The 26,176-nt window shown below is 40.8% G+C and overlaps 1 protein-coding gene across 2 annotated transcripts in view; it reads left to right on the forward strand.

Annotated features, from left to right (window-relative positions):
• Positions 1–26,176, forward strand: part of LOC129704124 (mitoferrin-2-like) — a 66,639-nt gene that overhangs the window by 34,714 nt on the left and 5,749 nt on the right. For both annotated transcript variants that reach the window (XM_055647028.1, XM_055647027.1), the window contains exons 2-3: positions 19,549–19,777; positions 23,319–23,375. In XM_055647028.1, coding sequence (XP_055503003.1) covers positions 19,555–19,777; positions 23,319–23,375 — 280 coding nt within the window. In that variant the 5' untranslated portion in view covers positions 19,549–19,554. The remainder of the gene's footprint in view (positions 1–19,548; positions 19,778–23,318; positions 23,376–26,176) is intronic.

Here is a 26,176-nt window from a genome sequence, read left to right on the forward strand (position 1 = left end):
CATTTCTTGGGTTGCTGTCTGCAAATCAGAATCCCAGAATGGGCCATTCAGGTTAACAGCTAACTAACTCTTTCAAAGACTAATTCAATTAGTCACATTCTCCCCCCCCCCCCCCCCCCCCCCCCCCCCCCCCCCCCCCCCCCCCCCCCCCCCCCCCCCCTCTTTGCATGAGCAATATATTTTCTAGACCTGATTTATAGGAACCTGATTAAACTAGTTCCTATAAATCGATATCAACCACCCTATTAGGTTTGAGGCAACTTTGAGATGCGTTTCTCCGCGATGACCAAGTCAACTGAGTAAAACTTTGACTAGCTGCACAGTCAGGTAAATTGTCCACGCTGGCTGCTGCCTTTTTTCTTGTGACAATGCTATCCAACGATAAATATGCATTGTATCCAATGATGCGTTATGCATTACATGAGGACCGTGCACCACTTCAGTTCTTTGAAGAAGGAGCAGGAAGCTGTGGTGTACTGTTGAAACTGTTGTAGGATTTGATGGCGAGAGTATTCTCCAAAAGAAGGTCTTGGTCCTTGTTGGTAGAACCACTGCTGCTATCTTCCTTGTGGTCAGCTACCATTGACAAGTGACTTGCAATCTGCTGCTGATGCTTACATGACCTTGATGGGTAAGAATCTTCTGTGAGCAAGCTGGAAGAGTCTGCTTGATGGCTGAACTTATTGGTAGTGGTTAAGAAGGAACTGCAGATGCTGGAGAATCGAAGGTTACACAAAAAAGCTGGAGAAACTCAGCGGGTGCAGCAGCATCTATGGAGCGAAGGAAATAGGCAACGTTTCGGGCCGAAACCTTCAGACTTCTTCTGAAGAAGGGTTTCGGGCCGAAACGTTGCCTATTTCCTTCGCTCCATAGATGCTGCTGCACCCGCTGAGTTTCTCCAGCTTTTTTGTGTAACCTTATTGGTAGTGGTGTTTGTTTGATTGCACATTGTGTATCTTGCATGTTATTGACATGGTGTTTGCCTGCTAAACAATGGACTTGTAAATGATGGAACATTTTATTATTGTGATATGATTGCATTCAAGGATACCGTACCGGTGGAAACATATCATTTTTCATGTAATAAATACCCAAAAAGTCACCTATTCAGTTTCTGTAGAGATGCTGCCTGACCCGAGTTATTCCAGCATTTTGTGTCTGCTTGGTATCGATTTTCATATCTGTTCGGAGATCGCATTTTCTTTCCAAAAAGATCTGATATTCTGGTTTAGAAGTTGAAAAACACAAGTAATTTTCTCAATTATCAACCATGTGTTAGAGGTATAACTTGTCAAAAGATTTGTCATCGTTTTCTAGGGTGCATCAACAGATGGAAAGCTTGGTTGTATTTCTATCTTGGCACAATTTCAGATTTCATGCCATCCCATTGTGCCTTTTTAGAGCAAAATTTTAAAACAAATTGATGACAACAACACGAGTCAGTTTTCAGACTGGGAATTTACTTTTGATCAGTATTTCCATCTATCTTGTGGGTGGATCACATTCTTGAAATTCCAAACCACCAGGTTTACCTCTGGTATGTATAGGAGTTTAAATTTGAGCAGAATGTGCCTGAGATTTTGAAGCATGGAACTGCAGAGGTTAGAAAGCCCTAAACATAAACTGGAAATGCTCAGTAGCCCAGACAGCATCAACAGAAAAAGAACTAGAAAAACAGATGTCACCCTCACCACAAAAGATTATCCGCTGGAAAACCTTAACCCCACCCCAATATGTTATCAAACCTGCTAGTTTCCTCCAATATTCTGTGCTGTTGCATAAAAATTGATTCCTTCTGACAGAAACTAGAAAGTCTGGTTGAGTCCTCGGGAATTCAATAATTTCAAATAAATGACCTTTCCAGTTTGTAAGAGAACTGGCCAGTTTGCATGTACAGGTGCACAACCTTTTATCCGAAAGCCTTGGGACCGGACACTTTTCGTAATTCAGAATTTTTCGGCTTTCGGAATGGAAGATTTTTAGCGTAGATTTTAACGGCTGGCGCAGTGGCAGAGTGCTCGGCTCATATCCGCAAGGTCGCGAGTTTGCGCCTCGATCCCGGCAGTTACTCGATCGCGAGTTTGAGTCTTCAATGTAGTTTTTTCTTGCAGAATAGGAGAGAATAGGGAGGGTTAGGCTGGGATCATTCTCTGCGAGATGATCTTAGTGCGGGAGACAAGTGTAGGAGAGGTGTACTGACTGTGTGGGCAGAACTTTGGAAGTGATTGCCCACCATTCTCAAAAGCCGCTGTGTCTCCCTGTCCCTCCAACTCCAGAGGAAGCCGCTCCCCGATGGGCCGCTACAGCGACAAGTGGCAGTTCGCCCACAGCCCGAGCTGCGCCCCCTCATCCGCAACCCGAGTTGGAGCGGGGCTGGGCTAGAGTTGCTGCTGGCTGTGAGTCTCTGGGATCTCCATGCTTGCAGTGGGCCTGGGGGTCGGTGTCCCGATGAGGGGGCGCAGCTCGGGCTGTGGGCGAACTGCCACTTGTCGCTGTAGTGGCGCATCGGGGAGCGGCTCCTGGTGGTCCTGACGTCTCTCAGCTCCTGTCCAGGGGGGTGGCCGGAGACGTCAGGACCAACAAGAACCCGCTCCCCGATGCGCCGCTACAGCGACAAGTGGCAGTTCGCCCACAGCCCGAGCTGCGCCCCCTCATCCGCAACCCGGGTTCCTCTGGAGTTGGAGCGGGGCTGGGCTAGAGTTGCTGCTGGCTGTGAGTCTCTGGGATCTCCGTGCTTGCAGTCGGTGTCCCGTTGGTCCTGACGTCTCTGGCCACCCCCCTGGAATGGAGCTGAGACTGGGAACTTTACCGCCCTTGCCCCCTCCCTCTGCAACTGCAAACAACCCCACAGTTCCCAGTCTCAGCTCCTGTACAGGGGGGTGGCCGGAGACGTCACAGCCCGAGCTGCGCCCCCTCATCCGCAACCTCAAGACCAAGACGCACCATGCACACCATCAGCTTCGGTCCCTACGGGGAGCGTGTTCCTCTGGAATTGGAACTTGGCTGGGCTGCTGCTGGCTGTGGGTCTCTGGGATCTCTGTGCTTGCAGTGGGCCTGGGGGCCGGTGTCCCGTTGGTCCTGACGTCTCCAGTGACTGGCACTGGCTCCGACGTGAAGGCAGTGCAAAGCCCCTGCGCCGGTGCAATGGGCGGGGAGCTGGGGAGGGAAGGGGTCACACATATGGCCGGGAAGCAGAGGGGTGTAGGTGGGGTGAAACTGAAGGGAGCGACAATTTGCTGCTGCCTGCCCGCTGAGTTAAAAAGTTCCCACGCAAGACTCACGATACACTGTGTATCGTGAATCTACCGTGGGAACTTTTTAACTCAGCGGGCAGGCAGCAGCAGATTGTAAATTATTAACCCTCCCGCGCAATATACCCTCACCTTCTCTTTTATGAATGGGGATTTAGTTCCCCTTTCTTCGAGGATCGACCGGAGGTTCCGCTGTCACCTCTGCGGGCCGCCCTCGGTGAACGTCTTCAAGGACCTTTCTTCAAGGACCGAAAAAATGTCCGCTATTCGGAGCTTTTCGTTATTTGGATCATCGGATAAAAGGTTGTGCACCTGTACAAGCAGAAAATGCTGGGGCGCTTGGTGGATCAAGTGAAATCTGTAGGTTGGGCAGCAAGTTTGGTGTTTCTGGTTCACTTGTGTGTTTGGCTCTTTCTCTGCGGCTTTTTCATGGCCTGCTGAATATTTCTAGCAACTTTTGTACTAGGTTTTCCTTGACTCTGAGTGATTTCTACTTTGTAATGTCAGCAACAATAGTTCTACAACTCAGCTGAAGCATTGTTTTACATTTTTTTGTTGTCCCTTTCCAAACAAAATTGGAAAGGGACAACAAAAATTGGGTGCCACTAACAACTTAGCGGACAACAAACTGCCAATTATTTTCCTCTTGGTCTCCTCACTATGCAGACACTTCACCTTTATTCCAACATGATTACAAAGATAATAACAAAATATTTGAAAAAGAGACCCAACCTGAAACATTGCCTGTCCATTTCTTCCACAGATGCGGCCTGACCCACTGAGTTCTAACGGCATTGGGTTTTGTTCAAGGTTCTAGCGTCTGCAGTTTTGTCTTGACTTCCATTCTCTCTCAGCCAACACCAATCTGTCTTCCATATTTTCTTAGTCACCACCCAATCGCGATCATTGGTTCTTCCCATAACTCCATCTTTCTCTGTAACTTTTCTTTATTTTCTCAAATCTAAAAAGAGCTCATTATCCTCAAAGATTTAATCCTTTTATCAAATGCTGCTTGATGGGTATTTCTAGCATTTTATTTTTTATTATGGATTTCTGGCATCTTCAGTTTGTTAATGTTAGCTGCCTTTTGTGATTTGGTTTTTGTTAATTGTATGACTGGCTGAGCTCCTATTGCAGTCCTAACAGCTGTGAATTCTTAATACTGCATTTACATTACACCTATCATGTAACTTTCATGTCATTAATGTAAATTGGTGGCTAAAATATAATAGTAAAATCCCAGAAATGCTTGTGTAATGCCAGCTGTCACAATTTGGGCTTGTTTGAAATTATAATTAGTATTGGACCGGGTATCAAGGATAAACTTTTATATGCTTTTCCAAACTAATTTGGAAAAGCATATAAAAGCATATAAACTATAAACTGCATCTTTGATTTCAAAGGGTGTAATTGGTATGGACAGGGAAGACATTGCTGCTGTACTAAACATCGAGCAGTACATAGTTTGGCTTTGTCTATGAAGATACATTTTGGAGGCAATCTGGAGTAGTTTCACAAAGTTGGTTCCTAAACTGAAGGCATTATGAGCAGAGGTTGAACAAGTTGAGTCAATACTTGGAGTTTTGGAGCAGTGATCTTATCAAAAAGTAAGATTTTGAGGGACAGGATGTTGAGAGGATGTTTCTTTTTGTCTGGCACATTAGAATAGGGTGGGGGGTATGCTTCCAGTATAAAAAGCCATCCATTTAAAAACTGATATGAAGTAATTTACAGTGTACTCTTCCTCCACCTTCAACCAAGGTTTATTGAGAAAGTAATGAAGAACGCATTGAATAAGATCTAAATTGCCGTGTTTAATTCTAAAATAAAAATTGTGCTATCTAAGATGCATTTAATTATTCCAATCCCTCATGTCGGTCAACTTTTCAACGTGCCACTTGCAACACAATCTGTTCTGTTGTTCTTGCCAAGTTTAATTAAGTGGAAAAGGAAGACCGTTTAAGAACATGCTGGAAAGAAATATGAAGGAAGGAAAAAGTATTCCAAGATTGTGTAAGAAGCGGTTCAATTACATTGGAAACAAATTTGTTTTCAACATGGCTAAGTGAGGCAACTGGCATTACTAAATGACCAAAAAGTCATTACATTTAGTTCAAGTGGTATTACTGTCCTGCAGAAGTGCATTAACAAAAACTTTCTGTTAAGGTTCAGTGCAAAATATGGACATGGTTTGAAAATAGAATGTGAAACTCCCTCCGAGTCCTCACCAGTGCAGGCAGCATGTTCAATCTTGTTTTTCGGCGACCTCTCATTCCCCACTGTGATGGAAGGAAAATAATGTATACCTTCTTTCCTCCTTTTTTCTCCCGCGGTCGGGGCGATCGAGGTTCGGTCGGGGCGATTGAGGCTCCTGCGGTTGGAGCTCCCGAAGTCGATCCCTAACAAAGGGACCGCCAGCTCCACAATGTTAAGGCTGCAGTGCGGACGGAGATACGATACTGCATCGTGCAGTGCGGACAGAGATATGATAGCTTTCAAGAGAGCTAGATAGGGCTCTTAAAAATAACAGAGTCGGGGGATATGGGGAGAAGGCTGGACCGGGGTACTGATTGGGGATGATCAGCCATGATCACATTGAATGGCGGTGCTGGCTCAAAGGGCCAAATGGCCTGCTCTTGCACCTGTTGTCTATTGATACGGAAAACATCGCATCTCCGTCGGGGGGAGATAAAAAATGCCCACCCCAACCCCACATTATACAAAAACTAAATATACACTAAAACATACAAGTAAAAACGACAAAAGAAGAAAGGGACGAGACAGGCTGTTGGCGAGGCTGCCATGTACGGCGCCACACAATAGACTTCATGTTGATACCATTTAATACATTATGTCCTATCACAATCTTAAATGTCGTATTCATAAAATGAGGTTGTTTCTCAAAATGCTAGAATTTATGGGCTACCCTAGCTGGCATTGCATTAACATTGGCCAACATGCTTGATTCTTCAATGTGAAGTGATATATAGGGCAGATGAAGGATGTGCATTTTCTTCCTTAAAGGGCATTAGTTAATTATACACGTTTTGAGTGACCCTCCAGTAGATTAGTACCAGCTAGTTTATCATTCCAAATCCCACAATTTCTATGTTTAAGAAGGAACTGCAGATGCTGGAGAATCAAAGGTACACAAAAAAGTCTGAAGAATGGTTTCGGCCCGAAACGTTGCCTATTTCCTTCGCTCCATAGATGCTGCTGCACCCGCTGAGTTTCTCCAACTTTTTTGTGTACCCACAATTTTTATGGTGCATTCCCATGTAGCCCATCTCACACAGCGTTGGTTGGAAGTGATTTTGTCATATTGTTGTAAACTAGCTCATAGAGCCATCTTTAAGTGGATGGGTCTGGAGGTTCATTTGAGTTTGCATTTGGGTTGCAAGTACTGCCAGAACTGTACATGTGCATTAAAGTCTGAAATCAGGCATGTGAAGTCAAACCCAATTAACTGAACACTGAACTGCGAAGCTGGTATCCAACTTGATAACATTAGTGTATTTTCAACTATTGGAAAACAGATTAAAACAAAGCACACCATCTCCTGTAAAAGAGATGGACCCAGTGACTTTCTAAAAGTGACATTCAAAATAGCCTAGAAATAGTATATACTTTTGAATTTTTTGAGTTGTCAAGCCAAAAACAAAGCTTCGTATTTGATTTGAAAAACACCAGTATTTGATTTTTATTCCTTCCCACACTGCACTTTTAACATTTTTGATTATGTGACGAGCTTAATTCACTTGACTCAATAGTTCTTTTTGCCGTGCAGGATGATCACAAGTCCAGGCCTTGTGATAAAAGGCACACTCGAGGCTCTTTACTGTTGGGGGGTGGGGTTATGGTGAAGGCAGACTTGCCGTCTTTCACTAAACAAGATGCCCCTCTCACCTGTAGCTTTTCGAAAGGTGGGTACAGAGCTCCATAGAGAAGAGGTTGCCTTGGAATCTTGAACTCCCATCCTGACAGATTAACATGTTTTGATAGTTAGCTGAAGTACTTCTACCTCAATAGGTCATGGTAATTTGGTGTGCACTAGTTTGATAGAAGTAGACTAAAAACAACTTGAGGCGAACTAGGGGGGGAAAATGCCTTGGCAGACTTTGTAGATTTATCGAACTGATTGGAAAGATCTGATTTTGGACCTAGACAATATTGCTACTGAGATCTAAACAAGCATTTTATTCAAGTTCACAGAAAGCTGAAGTTTCTGTCCCGAAAGCTTTTTTTTTTTTTTTTTTTTTTTTTCCAAAAAAAATCAGCTGTATCTTTTTATTCTCTCTGGTCTTGAAGTCTATGTTGCTTTCACTTTAAAACTGATATTTAAATTTAAACCCGTTGCTGTATAGGTGGCTGCGAATGTTTTTTTGGAAACCAAATCAGGATTGTTATGATTGAGTCATTAGATTGTCGAGCAGGCCTGGATTGACATTTCTGCAAGTCACTGAGATCTTCCTCTTTGCATTTTCTGGCCAAACTATTCTGCTTGGATTTGGAAAATAAATGTTTTATTGTTCAAAATAATTTTGATTTTTTTCTAAATAAATTCATCTTATCTGTCATATTGAATTTGCAGCAGACAGCCAGGCATGTACCCTGGTCTACATCAAGTTCATTGTGAAACAATACTAGTCAATTATCATGCATTTGCCGACTTCAGTATCCTGTGGCCGCCTCTTTTCTTCTATCATTTCCAAGCTTTGATGGCATAAAACCTGTAGTTGGACAATATCTGAGTCGTGACCCTAAGACCAACCCTTGGATGTACATCTGTTTTGCAGTCTGAATGTTCAACATTTGTCTTTAAATTTCTAATCTCTTATGATTTCCAATTTTTATACAAATTTTGTGAAACTTAATGTACACATCAGCTGTGTAGCTACTGATATGATTCCTTGAGCCTGTGCTGCCAATCGATAAGGTCATGTGATCTTGCACTCTGTCTTTCTGTCTTGTTTTCTGCTTTTGAATGTGGTGTGGTCTGGAAATCAACCGTCAAGATATTCAATGATTCAGCCTCCACAGCTCTAGAGTCATTGTCCCGAGAAATTCCTCATCTCAATTGTAAATAGATGACCTATTGTCCATCTACCCTAGTGCTGGTCTTTGTTTGGGTTAACGTGATAGCGTAATAAAAAATCTGCCTCTAAAATTAAAGACAAAAAAAGCATGCAGTTGCGGGCTGATCACGTGATTCTATTCAATATGCTAGTAAACAATGTGGTGAGACACTAGACTTGGTCAGCTTAAAAATAAATAATTGCCCCAAATAGATTCAAATTTTATTTTCCTGATCATTCATCTGCATTATGCAACATGTTTTTGAAAAAGGCAATGAATTAGCTCTGACTGGCTGTGAAATCTGCCATCTTGGCACTAATGTTAAATTCCAAAGGGATTCATCCCAGCTTCATTCAAAATAAAAACTGAAACTAAATTGATTCCTGGAATTTGAATAGGCTGTTTCCTTTTCTCCTTCACACAACCAAATCTTGCAGAATTTTTCCCAGGAGACTTATAAATGTTAGAATTTATTTTTTCCCCTTATTGCTAATTTTCCATTTGTGTTGCTTTGGCATTTAATGCTTGTTTACTGGGATAGTTTTGGTACAATTCTAGTACAATACTAGAAATTAAAAATCTGGAGCTAAAGTGAATTAACCGCTTGCATGCAATTACCCATTTAATGCAGGGCAGCAGACTCCTCCAAATAACTTCACCTGCTCACTGACTAAATACAGTGCCCTTCATGCTTGAGACAAAGACCTATCATTTATTTATTTGCCTCTGTACTCCACAATTTGAGATTTGTAATAGAAAAAACCCACATGTGGTTAAAGTGCACATTGTCAGATTTTAATATAGGCCATTTTTATACATTTTGGTTTCACCATATAGAAATTACAGCAGTGTTTATATAGCCCCCTCCATTTCAGGGCAAGGTTTGTGGAACATAGCATGAGTAAACGCAACTTGGCCCATGATGGCTATTCTAATTGTCTTGTCAATTGGGACATCTACCTACCTGCTAATGCCAAGTTTGGACTTCGTTACTGCTGGCAATTTTCAGGCAGTGGATTGGCTTGAGGTAGCCGTGTTAGTGGGCAGCGCTACCACGGCTACCTCAAGCCAATCCACTGCCTGAAAATTGCCAGCAGTAACGAAGTCCAAACTTGGCATTAGCAGGTAGGTAGATGTCCCAATTGACAAGACAATTAGAATAGCCATCATGGGCCAAGTTGTGTTTACTCATGCTATGTTCCACAAACCTTGCCCTGAAATGGAGGGGGCTATATAAACACTGCTGTAATTTCTATACGAGTTTGATATTCTGAAAAACTCAAGGAATCATGGGATTTGTTCCATGGGATTTGTCAAAGGTCGCTCGATGTAAAGAAAAAGCCAACGAAGCGCTGTCGAACTACCACTGGACCGTTTCCTCACCCGAGGGGCGGCCGGAGATGTCCAGCACGGAGAAGAAGCGGCAACTACAGCCCAACCCCGCTCCACGACTGGCTGGGGTCCGCCGACCAACTCCCACCCCCTCCAGCAAAAGCCAAGCACCAGCCATCAACTGGGATACACACAAAATACCGCAGTAAGTCAGCGACACAGGGAGAAGGAATGGGTGACGTTTTGGGTTAAGGACTTTCTCCAAAGATGTTGTCTGACCCGCCAAGCCACCGCAGCATCCAGTGTGTATCCCCGGCAATGACCAGCACTCGGCCCCCACCGGCACCAAGGGGGCCAACCGACAGCCACTGGACAAGACAAGAGGCGCAGCCCCCCCTCCCCAGGAGTCGGAGCAGAACCGAGTTGGTGCCCCTCCGTGCAGGCACTCCGCCAGTCCAGGGTTGCCGGCCAACCCGGTGGGACAGGCAGAGCTGGAGCCAGTACCGGGGCCGCCAACGCCCCACCACCCTGGACAAGGACGGGATACCCGGGCGGGGACGGCCCAGCAGCAACTCAACTTGACTTTTCCTGTTCATCGTGGTGTGTGTCTGCATCACATTGGCTTTGCACTGTGTGAATTTCAGTCAGACAGCGCTCCCCACGCTTGGCCTGTCCACCGCCTGCAGAACGGGCTGGTGAAGGGGGCGATGTGTGTGTGTGTTCCACTCTGATGGTTGCCGTTCCAGTTGCTGGTTTTTCTGGCGACTGCCGGCAACTTGACAGTTGCCGGCAGTCGCCTGAAAAATCGCCTAAGTGGGACAGGCCCATAACAAGTGCCACACAAAAGGAGATCTCTACTTTTTGGGTGAACATAGTGTTGACGTGGTCGTTGATTTAGTCAAGTAACTTTATGACACTTCATGTAATGAGAACACTTCAGATCTCCGTACATTTATATTGTGCCAGTTCACCACTTCATATTACTTTGGTTATCAATGCCGTAGACCCTTTAGAGCATATGGCAATGTTGCTTCTTGCGTTCCTATTACATTTTCCTCCTTTCACCTTAAACCTATGTTTAATTCCTATATCCTAGGTAAAAGACTGCATTCATCCTATCTATTTCCATCGTGAGTCTATAAAATCACCCCTTAGCCTCCTGCGCTCCAGTGAATAAAATCCTAGCTTTCCCAATCTCTCCCTATAGCGCAGGTACCTTACTGCTGGTAACATCCTTGTATCTTCTCTACACTCTTTTCCAACTTAATAACATCCCTCCTATAACAGGTTGACCAAAACAAAACAATACTCTTAATATGGTCTCGCCAACATCTTGTACAACTAACATGATGTCCCAACTTCTATACTCAATACCCTGGCTATCCTGGAATTGTACAGTTGAAAGTTTTCTCTCTAGCTGTGGCACTATATAAAAAGAAAATAGCCTCTTAGTACTGCAGACCTTTTTCCCTCAATTTTGATAGGCATGATACAAGTTTTGTTTGGCTGCTTCATGCAACACGATTTCAAATCCATAATTAAAGTGATTGTTGCTAATATCGTAGCAAATTGATAAATGTAATAAAGGTTAAAATTATTCATTAACATTAGATGTAACTATTTATGGACTTGGTAATCATTAATATGATTAGATTGAAGCAGAGACAAAGCTGTAAAACACTTAATGGGAGCTCATAACTTGCCCTCCAAGACTGCACGTTGTGTGCCTGACTTGCTGGGAGTTCATTTTTCAAACTAACAAGCTCTTATCTTGTTTACATTACTCAAAATTGTATCTTATCAGTTACAAAACAAATGCACGTGTGAGTGAAAATGTTGCTGGTACAATTTGGGTGATTGTGGAAGAATCGAGTCTAATTAGCAGTATGTTATTGGGTCTAAAGCATTCATGGTTACATAGATATTTAAAATTCTAAAAGTAAAAGGTACTGCAGTAGTTGGTTTATACCAAACCTAGACACAAAATACTGGAGTAACTTGGCAGGGCAAGCAGCATCTCTGGTGAAAATAAATAGGTGACCTTTTGGGTCATGACCCAATAGACAGTAGGTGCAGGAGTAGGCCATTCGGCCCTTCGAGCCTACACCGCCACTTCGATATGATCATGGCTGATCATCCAACTCGGTATCCCATCCCTGCCTTCTCTCCATACCCCCTGATCCCTTTAGCCACAAGGGCCACATCTAACTCCCTCTTAAATATAGCCAATGAACTGGCCTCAACTACCTTCTGTGGCAGATAATTCCACAGATTCACCACTCTCTGTGTAAAAAAAAATGATTTTCTCATCTCGGTCCTAAAAGACTTCCCTCTTATCCTTAAACTGTGACCCCCTAGTTCTGGACTTCCCCAACATCGGGAATAATCTTCCTGCATCTAGCCTGTCCAACCCATTAAGAATTTTGTAAGTTTCTATAAGATCCCCCCTCAATCTTCTGAATTCCACCGTGTACAAGCCGAGTCTATCCAGTCTTTCTTCATATGAATGTCCTGCCATCCCAGGAATCAGTCTGGTGAACCTTTGTACTCCTCCTATGGCAAGAATGTCTTCCCTCTGATTCCTCAAATTAACAATCTTATATGTTTTAATTAGAACCCTCTCATCCTTTTAAACTCCAGAGTGTACAAGCCCAGCTGCACCATTCTCTCAACATAACACAGTCCCGCCATCCTGGGAATTAACCTTGTAAACCTACGCTGCACGCCCTCAATTGCAAGAATGTCCTTCCTCAAATTAGGGGACCAAAACTGCACACTATACTCCAGGTCCCACTAGGGCTCTGTACAACTGCAGAAGGACCTCATTGCTCCTATATTCGATTCCTCTTGTTATAAAGGCCAACTTGCCATTCGCTTTCTTCACTACTTGCTGTACCTGCATGCTTACTTTCATAGACAGATGTACAAGAACCCCCCAGATCCCGTTGTACTTCCCCTTTTCCCAACTTGACGCCATTTAGATAGTAATCTGCCTTCCTGTTTTTGCTACCAAAGTGGATAACCTCACATTTATCCGCATTAAAACGTCATCTGCCATGCACCTACCCCCTCCCCCAACCTGTCCAAGTCGCCCTGCATTCTCATAGCATCCTCCTCACAGTTCACACTGCCACTCAGCTTTGTGTCATCTGCAAATTTGCTAATGTTACTTTGAATCTCTTCATCCAAATCATTGACGTATATTGTAAATAGCTGCAGTCCCAGCACCGAGCCTTGCGGTACCCCACTAGTCACTTCCTGCCATTCTGAAAGGGACCCGTTAATCCCTACTCTTTGTTTCCTGTCTGCCAACCACTTCTCGATCCATGTCAGCACTCTACCCCCCAATACCATGTGCCCTAATTTTGCCCACTAATCTTCTATTTTTGTTGATTGCCTTTCCAAATCCTTTCGTAGTCTGAAGTAGGGTCCCGACCCGAACTGTCGCCCTTCCATTTGTCTCCTGAAATGCTGTCTGACCCACTGAGTTACACCAACGTTTTGTGTCTACCCTGATAGCCTTTGTATCCCTAGGATAGATTTGTGTAGTATGGAGATGGTGAAGAAATAGTATATTTACGTAACAGAATTGCTATTACGTTGCACACGTCTTTGTCCTTTCCAAAACTCAGAAATCCAGTACCAATTTTTGATTGCTTCGTAAAAGTTTTGACATTGATCCATTGTCATTTCTGCTGTCCTTCAAACTTGTTTTAAAAATTGTTTACACTTCAATCAGAATGTATTTTGTCAAATTCATTCTGTTCTTTCAAGACCAATTCCACCGAAACTTTCCCCATGGTCTCCAAATCACTTTTTCTCGATTGTTTTTCCAATTCCTTTGATAGTATGAGGAAGGGTCGTGACCTGAAACAATATCTGTCCGCTCCCTCCATAAACGGTGCTTGTACTCCATAACTTTTTCTTGCTTCTTTTTGCTCCAGATTCCAACATCTACAATCTCCTTTGGTTTTGGTTGGCTGTGTTCCATCTTTTTTAAGGGTATTGACTTCCAGATACTTCACAATGCATTTTAAAGTCTTTACGTATTCCCATTGTATCTTTTGTTAATCACATTAAATCATTGTCCCCTGGTCCTTAGAATGATCTGCTGATCGAAAAAGCTTCTCTATTTTATACCAATTCTGTAGGGTTGGTTGTTAATTTGTTTTCAAAAAGGGTTGATGAGGCCCATTGTGAGCCATAACTGTGACTTAGTCATATTTTGTGGCACGATGACTTAAACTTTTTAAATGAATTGGATTTGTATACGATGGTGATCTCATTTTGTAAAATATTGATTTGTCGTTACTGTGTGTGACCAGAGTAATTATTTTTCCTTTGGTCATAACAGCAACTGATTAGCCCGTTGACTATATTTGGATTTTTTTTTTTTTAAAACTGGCAAAACAAGTTTTAAGTTTTAAAATCAAGTAGCAGCTCAATCAGTGCAAGGTGAGGTTGCAATTAATTGGTGGTTGATACAATTGCAATCCTTTTGCATTTTCTTGTAAGCAAGTAAAATCAGAAAACCTTTGTTTAAAACTCTTAACTAATGACAACTTAGTTCGAACGAAATTGCATTCACTAGAAGCCTTTTTTAGAAACCTCTAAATTTAGGGTGGACTAATTCCAAAGGCTTATCAGAGGCTTTCAGTGTAATTTCCCTTCCAGTGGGAGGATATGGCCTTTCAGACTCTTTTGTTTATAGTGGATTTCCACAGTCATTGTAAACAACAATATTAAAACTTTATTCGTGTTTTTGTAAGAATTTTGGACTGTAGCCTGTGTAAATTGACTATTTAGAGATGATTGGATTCGGCCTGTGCAGTCTGGTAATCAGGTGCCATTATAGTGCTACAGAGAGGTCAGTTCTAACATATCTGCAATTTAAATGATTGGGAAGACAAATTCCACGTTATTGTGATCGTACCTGTTGAAATTACATTATTTTATGTGAAATTGGTGGTGGCAATTTCTGTTTCTACTGTTAATACCAACCTAATGTTTTTTGAAGTTGACTTCTCTTCAAAACGGTTTTGAACTATTGACTTTTTGTCCGTTGATGCATTTTTGAATGTTTGCACTATTTTAATTTATTGTTCTTGCTGGCTGAGGAAGCAATCTTGGAGGAACTTCCTGCTCTTCAACCCGTATTGGCACTTTTAGATCTGAGTTGAACAAACACAGCACTGCTGACAATGAAGCGTACTCTAGATCTTGCAGTGAAATGTTAGCTTGATTCATGTGTTCAAACTGAAATGGAACCTCGCCACTTGAATCGGGTGTCCATCCTGCCAGCGATGTAAAGCTGATATTTTCATTACTGGAAAATGTCACAAGACTTAATTAAAAATTAAAAGAAAGTTCTTCTCTGCAGCTTAATGAAAAGGGAATGTCGTGTAGTTATTCAGCTTTGTGGTTCTGCTCAACGCATACCAGTTGCAACAAGGACTAATTCTACGATACGATAGATCTTTATTCATCCCGGAGGGAAACTGCTTAAGATGCTAGAATCCATATATCTAAACAATTGGGTAGCCAGCAGTTTGCAACTTTATGGGTTACATCCAGGTTGAAGGCTGATTCACCAACATAAAATTGAAAACAGAAATGCTGGTAACACTTAGCAAATCAGGCAGCATCCATGGAAAGAGATATTGGGCCAATATTTCAGAGCACTGACCAGAACTGGGAAAGTGAAAGCAATTTAGTCTTAAATTGCGGAGTGTGGTGAAGGGATGGATGGGATAAAAATAATATCTGAGGTGAGGCTAGGATTGGCAAGGTTTATAAAGCCATCTGGCTAATAGATCAGTGGGGGGGAAAAAACAAAAAACAAAGAAACTTTACGGAAGCTGTGAAATTTAAGTCAGAACTTTGAAGTCTGAGACCGAAACACTCGGTAGAGAACATTGTCATGCATAGAGAGGAAAGCTGACAATTTTACAGATGGACAGTTTGCAGCAAAACTGGGAATTTCTGATTCATCTGAAAAAGTGAGTTATCTGAAATGGATATTGAGACCCAGGATGTAATGGTCTTAGATGGGAGATGAGGCATATTCCTCAAATATGCTTTGTTTCATTGGAACTGTGCAACAGTAGGAATAGGATGGAAGATTCAAATGTCTGGCCATTAAAAATTAAGCGACTCCCTTGGGGAATCTGCAACTCTTAAAAATTGTTTGGACTGAACAATAGACTAGATAGGCCTTACCTAGACTTGTGGGTAATTAAGTCTTCCTTTTGGCGCAGGAAGATCAAAACTAGTAGTAATGTAGGAGCTATGCAGATTTGTCTGAATGAATGCTGTTCAGAAACAATGTTATCAATATTGTTCATTTCCCATTGTGGTTCTGAGGCTACCTGCTGCTTATATTTATCAGACTGAATTAAGCCGAAGTACAGCATTTGAAATGTAACAATTCTTGTACAGATGAACTGCTTCAGTTAGAAGACTTCAGCAACGTATTGAAATAAGTGTCTGTTATTTTGATGGTTTAAATCCGTGCAGGTAAAATTCCATTACCGTCTGGGAAATATTCACCTGAAATGTTACCTGTAAAGGAAGCCCCTTCGGGTATGGTAACACAATCATCTTGATTAAATAACCACTGGTTTTGCAAGAACAAATATCATCTTGTGAACTTAATGTGAAGGTACATTAGTAAATATGACTAGATATAACTTGAGTGCTCTTGTACCTATTTTCTGCTAATCAAGCCTTTTGGATTGAAAGGAGTTTTCCTTAAGTTGTGTGAAATGAGAATCAATATGTTTAAGTTGACTAAGTGTGAGACAGCTGCTGATAAAGGTCCAATTTTGGTAACTGGATGACAGTTTTGTCTTAATTGGTAAATTGCATTGTTTTCTCCACACATGGTGTGGGAAAGCGAAGCTTGTAATATACCTATTGTAAAAATATATAGTTCGTTTTGATGCTTTCTATCATATTCTTTTCCACGAATATGACCTTCTCTTTGCCCTTTTATCAAAGTGTCTTTTCGTGCGTATGTGCTTGCAAACCAGAAGCAAATACTGTTTTATGAAATTTTCTGATGAAAAATATCTGGTATCTTGAAGATTTGAAAGTTGTGAGCAAGAGTGACAATAAACGTGAAGAAACTGCAAATAATGCCTAACTGCAAGTTTTAATTAATATTATTTGCATACCGTTTCAAAACTCATTTGGGAAAAGAGTAGCAGTGATCTGTTGTGCAACATGAGTCTCTATTACTTTCTCTACTGTAAAAGAGTTCAAGGAAAGGATGGTGTTGGAAGGAAGTGAAGCTGGGTTAATTATAAAATATATTATCAGTATGATTGTTTATATTACTAAATAATGGTTTAAGTGTTTGTATGCAAAGTAACTTTAAGGATATTCCGTCAAAAATGTCTTAGCATTTTGAATCTAACAAAAGCCTTGACATTCAGTGGCAAATCCATCAGTCTTCTCCCGCCCTCCCTCTTCAATGAACTGTTTTGGGGGAAGCGAGGATGGTATTGGGATTTTGTGAAGAAATGTAATCATCATTAGTATGTAGTTCAAATGAGTTGAATGCAAGAGCGGGTTTAAATAACTCTTTACTCCCCAAGTCCTTCCACTATCTTCAAGGCACAAGTCGGGGGAATGATAGACTCTTCCCCACTTGCTTTGACGCCATCCCGGACATAAACTGCTTTATTGGGATCCCCCTCACTACCCTAAACATTTTTACCTCTTTTACCTCTACCACTGATCCATTACAGCCTTGAGGCCTCCTACCACAGTGAGTATACAGTGGCCAGAGGATTTTGTTGAGGCAGGTACTATAACATTTAAAAGACAGTTGGACAGGTGCATGGATAGGAAACGTTTAGAGAGATATGGGCAATGCAGGCGTGAGAAACTCATGTAGACCTGTTTCTGTGCAGTATGGCTATATGCCGATTGCCAAAATGAAATTGGTAACCAATCTATTATTGTACATATTGTTTGGTGTAGTGAACACATGCAATGGGAATACATTAAACCTCATGTCTCATTTTGTAATGATAGCTTTTGCAGATTAGCACTAGAGAAAGCACATTTTCAAGGAACAACAATTGCTGCCTGGTTCACTATATGGAAAAATAGCCTTTCATTTCAGGACTTCAGGTTTGTTTGTGAATTAAGGAGGTGTCAACTTATAGTTGTACTTGGCTCCAAACATATGGAAGTAAGTACAGCACTTGTTTGGCATTGTCGAGCAGTGACTCTTTTCTCCACCTGTGTTCAAGAAGGAACTGCAGATGCTGGAAAATCGAAGGAACACAAAAATGCTGGAGAAACTCAGCGGGTGCAGCAGCATCTATGGGGTGAAGGAAATAGGTGACGTTTCGTGCCGAAACGCTTCTTCAGACTGAAGAAATAGGTGACGTTTCGTGCCAAAACCCTTCTTCAGACTGAAGAAGGGTTTCGGCCCGAAACGTCACCTATTTCCTTCGCTCCATAGATGCTGCAGCACCCGCTGAGTTTCTCCAGCATTTTTGTGTACCTTTTCTCCACCTAGTGCCTGGAAATAAATGACAGTCGGTGCCCTAGAAGGGTGGGACAAGATTAACATTGCAGTCAGGATTGGAGAAAATGTATACTCTTTGAATCCATTGTAGCAGACTGCTGTTGTTTGGAGATTCATTAGGGCTAGTAACTATCTCTTTGAAGACCTGAAACAAACAGTTTGGGATAATACTGGATTTCTAACTTGCTGTACACTTGCATGACATAAATATCACAGCACTGAGTAGCCACTTGCTACCAGCTGGGCCTTAAACCCCTGTCCCAATTGCGAGTCCTTGGCACGCTAATTACGCGACCTCGTGGGCGCGACGGTTCCGCGAAGGTTGCGCGCAACTTCATGCGCCCACGTTGCGCGGTGCCAGGGTCTTGGGCCTGTCCCATTTTGGCCGTCAGTTACGCGACAGGCCGGTGGCGCGCGAAGTTTTCGTTTGCTACAAAATTTCGGAGCGCAGCGCGATACCGTGCAAAACTCCATACCCCTCCGTGCTTCTCAGTGGGACTGGCCCTGCGCAACCACACAATGCTCGTGCACCTCAACGCGACAACAGGGTTGCGTAATTTGCATGCCTAGGACAAGTAAGTGGGACAGGGCCTTTACTCTGTCTCCAACTAAGTGAACTGCTCCGATTTAATCGCCTGAATTTTTACATGTGATCACGGGTTACCATGTAAATCACAAAATCTCAGGGATGGTAGACATCTTCTATATGTGTTAAATCTATCATTTGAAATATTGTCATTAGAAAGACGAGCTGGCTTAATTAAATTGCGTAAATATGGAAGTTTTAAGTGTAGTTTTTGTAATGTTTGCTTTGAATTGAGTTACTGTTATATGAGTTTCAATTAACAGAATTTTTCAACGTGAGTTGAGGTGGGAAAATTGAAAGCTGGACTAATTTTTTGAAGTTTAAAGAAGGCTCTAGTTGAAAAACTGATTTGAAGATATGATCTGTAAATATATTTTAGTTTGTGAATGATGTTTTTAAAACATGTTTAATTTTTTGTGGTTGGGAGTGATGAAAGGAAAATCTGCAGGTGAGATTTAAAATCAAACTAATGCGGATGAGCTTGGGTATCTTAGTAATTGGTTGAACAGAATCCAGATAGTGACTAGGCTTTAAAAAAAAAAGTAAATTTCTCTTCCTGAAAAGCCTGTAGATTTTGATACAACTAATTCTCCCAGCTTTGAATTCTGTTCATTCACTAGATATAATGTGATGGACGTACCTCATCAAGATAACCTAATGGTCAATTATGATTTTGTGTATATTCCACTGAAGAGGTGTTGCTGTAAACCACAAGTGTTTTTGTACTTGCTTTAAATAGCTTTCCTGTTCTTTGATTTCAGACCCGAATGCAGAGCCTGCAGCCAGACCCTGCTGCCCGATACAGGAATGTAATGGATGCTTTGAAGAGGATTGTCCGTACTGAAGGTTTTTGGAGGCCAATGAGAGGATTAAATGTGACTGCCACTGGTGCCGGGCCAGCACATGCCCTCTATTTTGCCTGCTATGAAAAGATTAAAAAGACATTGAGTGATACCATCCATCCGGGTGGTAATAGTCACATAGCTAATGGTATTAATTACTTCAGTGATTCTTCCTCAGTTTTCACCCTTATACCTCATCTTACCATTTGTTGCTTTCATGTAATCTTTTAATGCTCTGTACAGGTACCTTGACCAGAATGTTCACCTAATGCTGAAAACTGCTTGTGCTGTCCTGGTTTTAAAATCTACTAATCTGCCTTCCTGTAAGCATGTTGGTCTTTTCCTAGCCTTGACTTTTTTTTTCATTCATTGCTGTGATGTAACTTAGTTTTGCTCTCTGTGTTTTTACCTAGAAAACAGATGATAGGTCCTAATGGGGACCTAACACAACTAAATAAACCATTTGCAGCAATTATGAGCTTGTGGGATACTAAACTTGGGAAGAATGGCTGTTCTTTTAAAATACTCACTTTTTTACACTAATTCCATGTTTCTGGAAGATCTTAAATCTTTTTGCATGTTTTTGATTTGTGTTGGATATAAATAATATTTAATTCAATTTATTAGGTAGAAGTAAGAAAGCCTGATGGGCCGGAGTGGATTAGCTGGGCCGAATGGCCTAATTTCCTCTATTGCCTGAGAATGGCTTGAAGAAACCTGTGTGAATTTATTTTGCACTGACATCCAAAAGTGTGTTTTTCAAGTACACGGTGATATTGAACTTGAAGCTACTTAATGGTTGAGGCATTCAGCATAGATATAATGAAGGAGAAGAATGATAAGTGTGTGTTAGAGAAATAGTAGAAATGTTTATCGGGAAAGATGGCGGTTGCTAGGCAATTTCTGTGGAGCATAACCATTGGCTTCGATCTGATTAGTGAAAAGGCGCGTTTCTGTGCTGAAAATGTCATGCAAGTTGGCTTAATTCAATTGACGATATTGTAGTTAAAAGTCTCTGCATCTCGAGTTAATGTGCAGTTTATCTGTGGCATAGCAATTATGTTACTGGGCTAGAGCTTTGGATTAATGAATCTAGGTTCACAGTGATAGATTTGACTTGGCTGCTCTTTGAAGTTGCTTGACATACTCTCAAGTATACCTAATTCTTGTTCGGGATTTACTTCAAATTTAAACAAATGGTTTCCAAGGTAGGACATTTTCAGAAAATGAAATTACCTTGGAATTATATACTGAAAATTTCAACTGAAAAGGTTGAATTTGTAGATTTTAAATTTCAATTTCTGGATTTTTAAGTTTGATAATACTTTTTTGAAGAAAAAATTGGCACTGAACTTTGAATGGAAGATTAATAACAAATCTTACATAAGATTGGCCTATGCTCCTTCTGTTCCACTCTGCATATGGTGTTTTATGATGCATAGCTGTTTCATAACTGTCAAAACCACCTTTGTTTAATTCCAGTTATCATCTCACTAAATATGGTTAGTTATGAGTTGACATCTCATTGTCGTACTATTATTTGCCAATGCTTTTAATTGAAGTTTCAAAAATACAAATTACTTTGATCCTCAATTAAACTTTTCTTAATGCGTGGTGTGCAATCAGTCTGCAGATACTTGTTAAGCTTCTCCCTCTCACAAGTTGTTTTAGTTGTTACTCTTTATTTCCTGGTTGTCACTTTTTGAAAGTTGGAGCCAGTCCTGCAGATTATTTTGTGCTGTGCTCCATCTAGTGGTACTTCCTCCCAGAGAATTTTGACCTTTTTATATTGTTTCGACTTGTAACTGTGTCTGCCACTTAATGTGGTTTTGAGTTTTTATTTGACAACATTCATTCATCTGACTATTTGCCCAGTGCCTTTCGATCTTCCCCTGTATCTTTTGGGTATGTGCAATGTTTTACTCTCCTTTTAGCAATACTCAATTATAGCATAGTAGAGTGCAGGAGTTTCACATTTTAACAACATGGGTGTGTGCCTGATTGCTTAAACTGTGACTTGATGAAGCTTATTAAATGTTATCCAGAGAATAATGTTTTCTCCTGATATAACTTTCTAATATGCAATCTATTTGACTTTAATTTTCATCTTTTTCACTTAAAATATCAGATTCCCAACTGAGCATTCCTGACTGAGGTAGAGCTATTAATTCCAGTAATTAATTTACAATACCTAGGAACTTTTTAATCTTGCAACTCAAAGCTTATGTAACCCTGTTTTGCATTAATACATGGTACTTGCTTATAAGCTGGCAACTACAGTTGTGATATTTTCAGTTTAGCTGTTTATCTTCCAATCCTTCCTCCTAGTCCCTGTTTCATTTTGCAGGTTGCGAATCTTGGTAAGTAAAATATTGGTATGTCTTTGCCTTGCCTGTGTTTTCAAAATTGTGATCTGGTATTTTAATTGAACACTTTTCTCAGAAATACTACATTCTTTGGATTGGTGTATTCTATGGTTGCTGAATTATTAATTAATTTGAATTCCTTGTGATGCATTTGTGAAGTGGGAACTGTAGGTTGGCAGAGTTTGCTGTAATTGAGACCCGTTAACAAGTGTTGGAGTGTGAATCATCTGGGTTAGAATCTATCTCTGAAGAAGAAAAATGCTAACTTTGAAAAGTGTAGTGCATTATTGCCACATTAATTTTGAATAATACATTGCAAATCCAAACACAAAATACTAAATCATTTAAACCATAGCCCAGATGTTGTTTTTTACTTTTATCTCCATACTTCACTGAGAGTCATCTTGGGTGCTGGGTATAATCTCACCACTTGTGGTTATTTTTCATATGCAATATCCAGTCACGATTAATGCACATGCATTACTTTTTTTGTTATTATTAAATTGTTTAAAACATTAGCGACACAGTGGTGCTGGTTTCTGATGGGCAAGGTGACGGAAGCACTGCACATCTCTGTCCTCCATGCTGCTAATGCACATTCACAACAAGTATTTTGGTAGAGATGGAGTTCATTCTCGTCTCATTCATGCAACCATACCCAACTCTCACCCTACCATCCCTCCTTGGGTGAAAACAGCTGACTAGCCAGGTGATGAAATGTGATGCCTTCCTGGTTTTTAAACCTTCGGTTTGGACCTAACTGCACCTAGTCCTCAAACAACTAAACTTGCTGCTCTGCGTGCAACCAGAGTTCCAGTTGATTTGGTTGGCAGGATGAATGTTTTCCCCCCCCTCTTCTCAGCAGGCCATGCTACAGAATGTAGGCACAATTTCTCGGGAGGAGAAATAAATTGCCATTAGCTTGCCTGAATTGCTCCTCCTGTTGTGTTTGGCAGTGACAATAGCATGTGTGAAGGGCAACAAAAATATAAACGAGTCGAATACTCAAAATGATTGAGCTTCCTGAGTCATTCAGTAGATGTAATGGCAACTGACTTTTGCCCAGTTTTCCTGGCTTTCATTCACCTATTTTCCTCAATCAAGATATATGGGGAACAAATGTGAAACAATACGGCCCATCTATTAAAGTAGTATAGATTCCTCGGGCTATCCGCACAGGGCTCTGAATGTTCTGCTCTTGGGCTCCTTGCAGTTCATGCTGTTATAGATATTTTGATATTTTTGGGGATACAATTTCCTCCAGCAATGTTGATAGTTCTGTGTGATTATGACCTTTATTCATGTGTGGAGTTTCTTTTACAGGTGCAGCAGGATGTGTGGCGACTTTGTTTCATGATGCAGCTATGAACCCTGCTGAAGGTAATGTTGGCAGTATTAAGAATTTAACTGCAATGTTGCCCTGATTTGTTTTTTACTTCAATATATGAACACAGATTCAAATCGGATGTCTGTGTGATTGTATTGTTTTGAAAAGTATAAAATGGTTCCGAGGTTTCTGGGTCTGCAACATTTCTGGCTTGTTCTTGCTGTTTCCATTTGGAGCTCTTTTTGTTCTATATTTTCCGTAAAGCTTTTGTCATCTGTTGACCCTTTCAGTAGTACTGGACTGTCTAAGCTGTTGTTTACCGATGAAACATTGAACCAAATGTCACTCCTCAATGAAAATAGGTTATCCAAATATGCTGAATGTAATTGGTACCCCTCTGCTAATATTAAAATGCATTACCTGGTCATTGCCATATTGTTTGTTGAAGCAATGCAACAATGACTTGGTCTTTGTTCTTGAGGATGTTAAAATTGGGTTATGTATTTCCTACAAATGAGATTACACTTCAAGAGTGTTCCATTATCCAAAACAAAAATGTTTTGTAATGTTTATAAACACAAGAATGTAACTTTTACTAAATTTTACTTTGGATCAGAATTAGACTAATTTTCATTGAGCAATTCTCAATTGAATATATTTAGAAACATAGAAACATAGAAATTAGGTGCAGGAGTAGGCCATTCAGCCCTTCGAGCCTGCACCGCCATTCAATATGATCATGGCTGATCATCCAACTCAGTATCCCGTACCTGCCTTTAGTGAAGAACTGTTTAATGCTCTTCCACCACTGTAAGAGCAGAAGACGTCACAGAAGTTAGCCTGTATCAAATCTGCCATACATTTTTATTGTAACTTGTCCAGTGGAAATATATTGTAAAAAATAGAGAAAAACAAATTATTTTATAAATTTGTAACTGACTATAAAGGAATTTCGATTTTGATAACCCACAAATGCTGAAGGGGACATCAAAAAGAACAATCTGTTGTCTCCGGGAAGTCATGCTTTACCAATGCCTGCTTCTAGAATACTTTACACTTTAACTCCTGGGGGTTGATAGGAGGATTTGAAAAAAATACTTTTTATTCCCCTCAACTTTCCTCTCCCTTCCACAGGTAAAACATTTACAACCAATGGTGTGTTGTTACTCATTAAATTAACATTTATTTGTGGTTATAATTTATAATCCTGCACTCTTTTCTGCAAATTAAAAAAAATGCCGCTGCTTCTAAAACAAAAACCGGAAATGCTGGGAATGCTGAGCAGGGCAGGCTGCATCTGTAGGGGAGAAAAAGATCAACGTTTCAGGTCAGGGATCCTTTTCAAAACTGAAAAGGAGACAAAAAGAAGTTTGTAAAGCTGCAGGGCAGCTGGGGGAGATGGATGTCTCTAACAGAATAAAACTAGTGTGACCATGGGGGATAAGATTTTTTTCCTTTGGAATGGAGAGCATGCCTAGCCTGATCCACTGGGCTTGTCTTCCTGCTCTTCATTTTTCAACTCAAATTATTTTTGCCTCGCCCACTAACCACTCCCAGTTGCACATTAACCAGGTAAGCTTGTCCACAACTTATCGTCATGGTCAGCCCAGTTTTACTCTATTGGAGACATTTCTCCCTGTAGCTTTATAACATTCTTATGTCTCCTTTTCAGTTTTGACAGTCGCCGACTTGAAACGTTGACTGTTTCTCTTTGTACAGACGGAACCTGACCTGCTAAGTATTTCCGGCATTTTTTTTGTTTTTGTTGCCCTCATTTCTGTCCATCTCCACACTTCCTTTTCCTTCCTTCCGTAACTATATACAAAAGATTGTTCCTAGATTTCCTCCAATGTTCTGCATAAAATAAAATGTGAATTTAATTTCTTTCCCAGAGTACATTTTAATTTTTACCCTCTTAAACTTGGCTTGATCATTCTTGGGTATCGGTCTTTATTGTTCCTTTTCTATGAAATCTGCTATTTTAATGGAATTTAAAACTCTGCTAATCACATTGTTTGACGTTTATGGTTTGAACATTTAAGTATGGCTTTTAAGAAATATGAAGAATTTACTATACACTTAAAAGAGAAATCGCTTGGCTTTTTTTTCATTTTTGGATTAAGGTAGAAAAGGGATGAATATTTGTTTCACTCAATGAATTACTTGCAATGCTCCCTGATGTTTGCAGCAAATGTAACCTTTTTGTTTCAGCAGCCTGAGGTTCAAATTTGTATTTTAGCTTTTATCTTCAAACATGGTGTAAGTATTATAAAATGTACTTGTCAATGCTTCTTGGCTACTCCATGTAACAGTGTTTTTAGCATAGGGTTATCTTGACTTACTTTTTAATCTGGATGCAAAGCCTGTGCTTTTGTGAGTAAAGTTGCCTTCTAAAGCTGGAAGTGGTTGTGTTCTGTTCTTCCCTCTTCCTCTCTCCCCCTGATGAATCGATACAATTTGAGGTAAATTTCAGCTTGTAACCTGGATAGTGTTTTGGTCGGAAAGAGATTGACTATTTTCTAGATCCTCCAACTGCTTTCCACCTGGTATTGAAGATTTCTGTTTTTTTTTGGTTTTTTTTAAAGCTCGCTAAATTTTTTCTCAAAAGTAACAAACTTTATGTGTCCTACTTGTCAGTTGTGATCGCAGAAAAATGGAAGTAGGCTTTATGCAAGATAATGTAATCGTGTGCACTCTTTCAAAAATGAAGTTATTGTCTGAATGTAAGGGCTTGACAACAGATTCAGATTCAGATTCAATTTTAATTGTCATTGTCAGTGTACAGTACAGAGACAACGAAATGCATTTAGCATCTCCCTTGAAGAGCGACATAGCAAACGATTTGAATAAAAAA

This window comes from Leucoraja erinacea, chromosome 15, assembly GCF_028641065.1.
Source record: "Leucoraja erinacea ecotype New England chromosome 15, Leri_hhj_1, whole genome shotgun sequence".
In the NCBI taxonomy this organism is placed as follows: Eukaryota; Metazoa; Chordata; class Chondrichthyes; order Rajiformes; family Rajidae; genus Leucoraja; species Leucoraja erinaceus.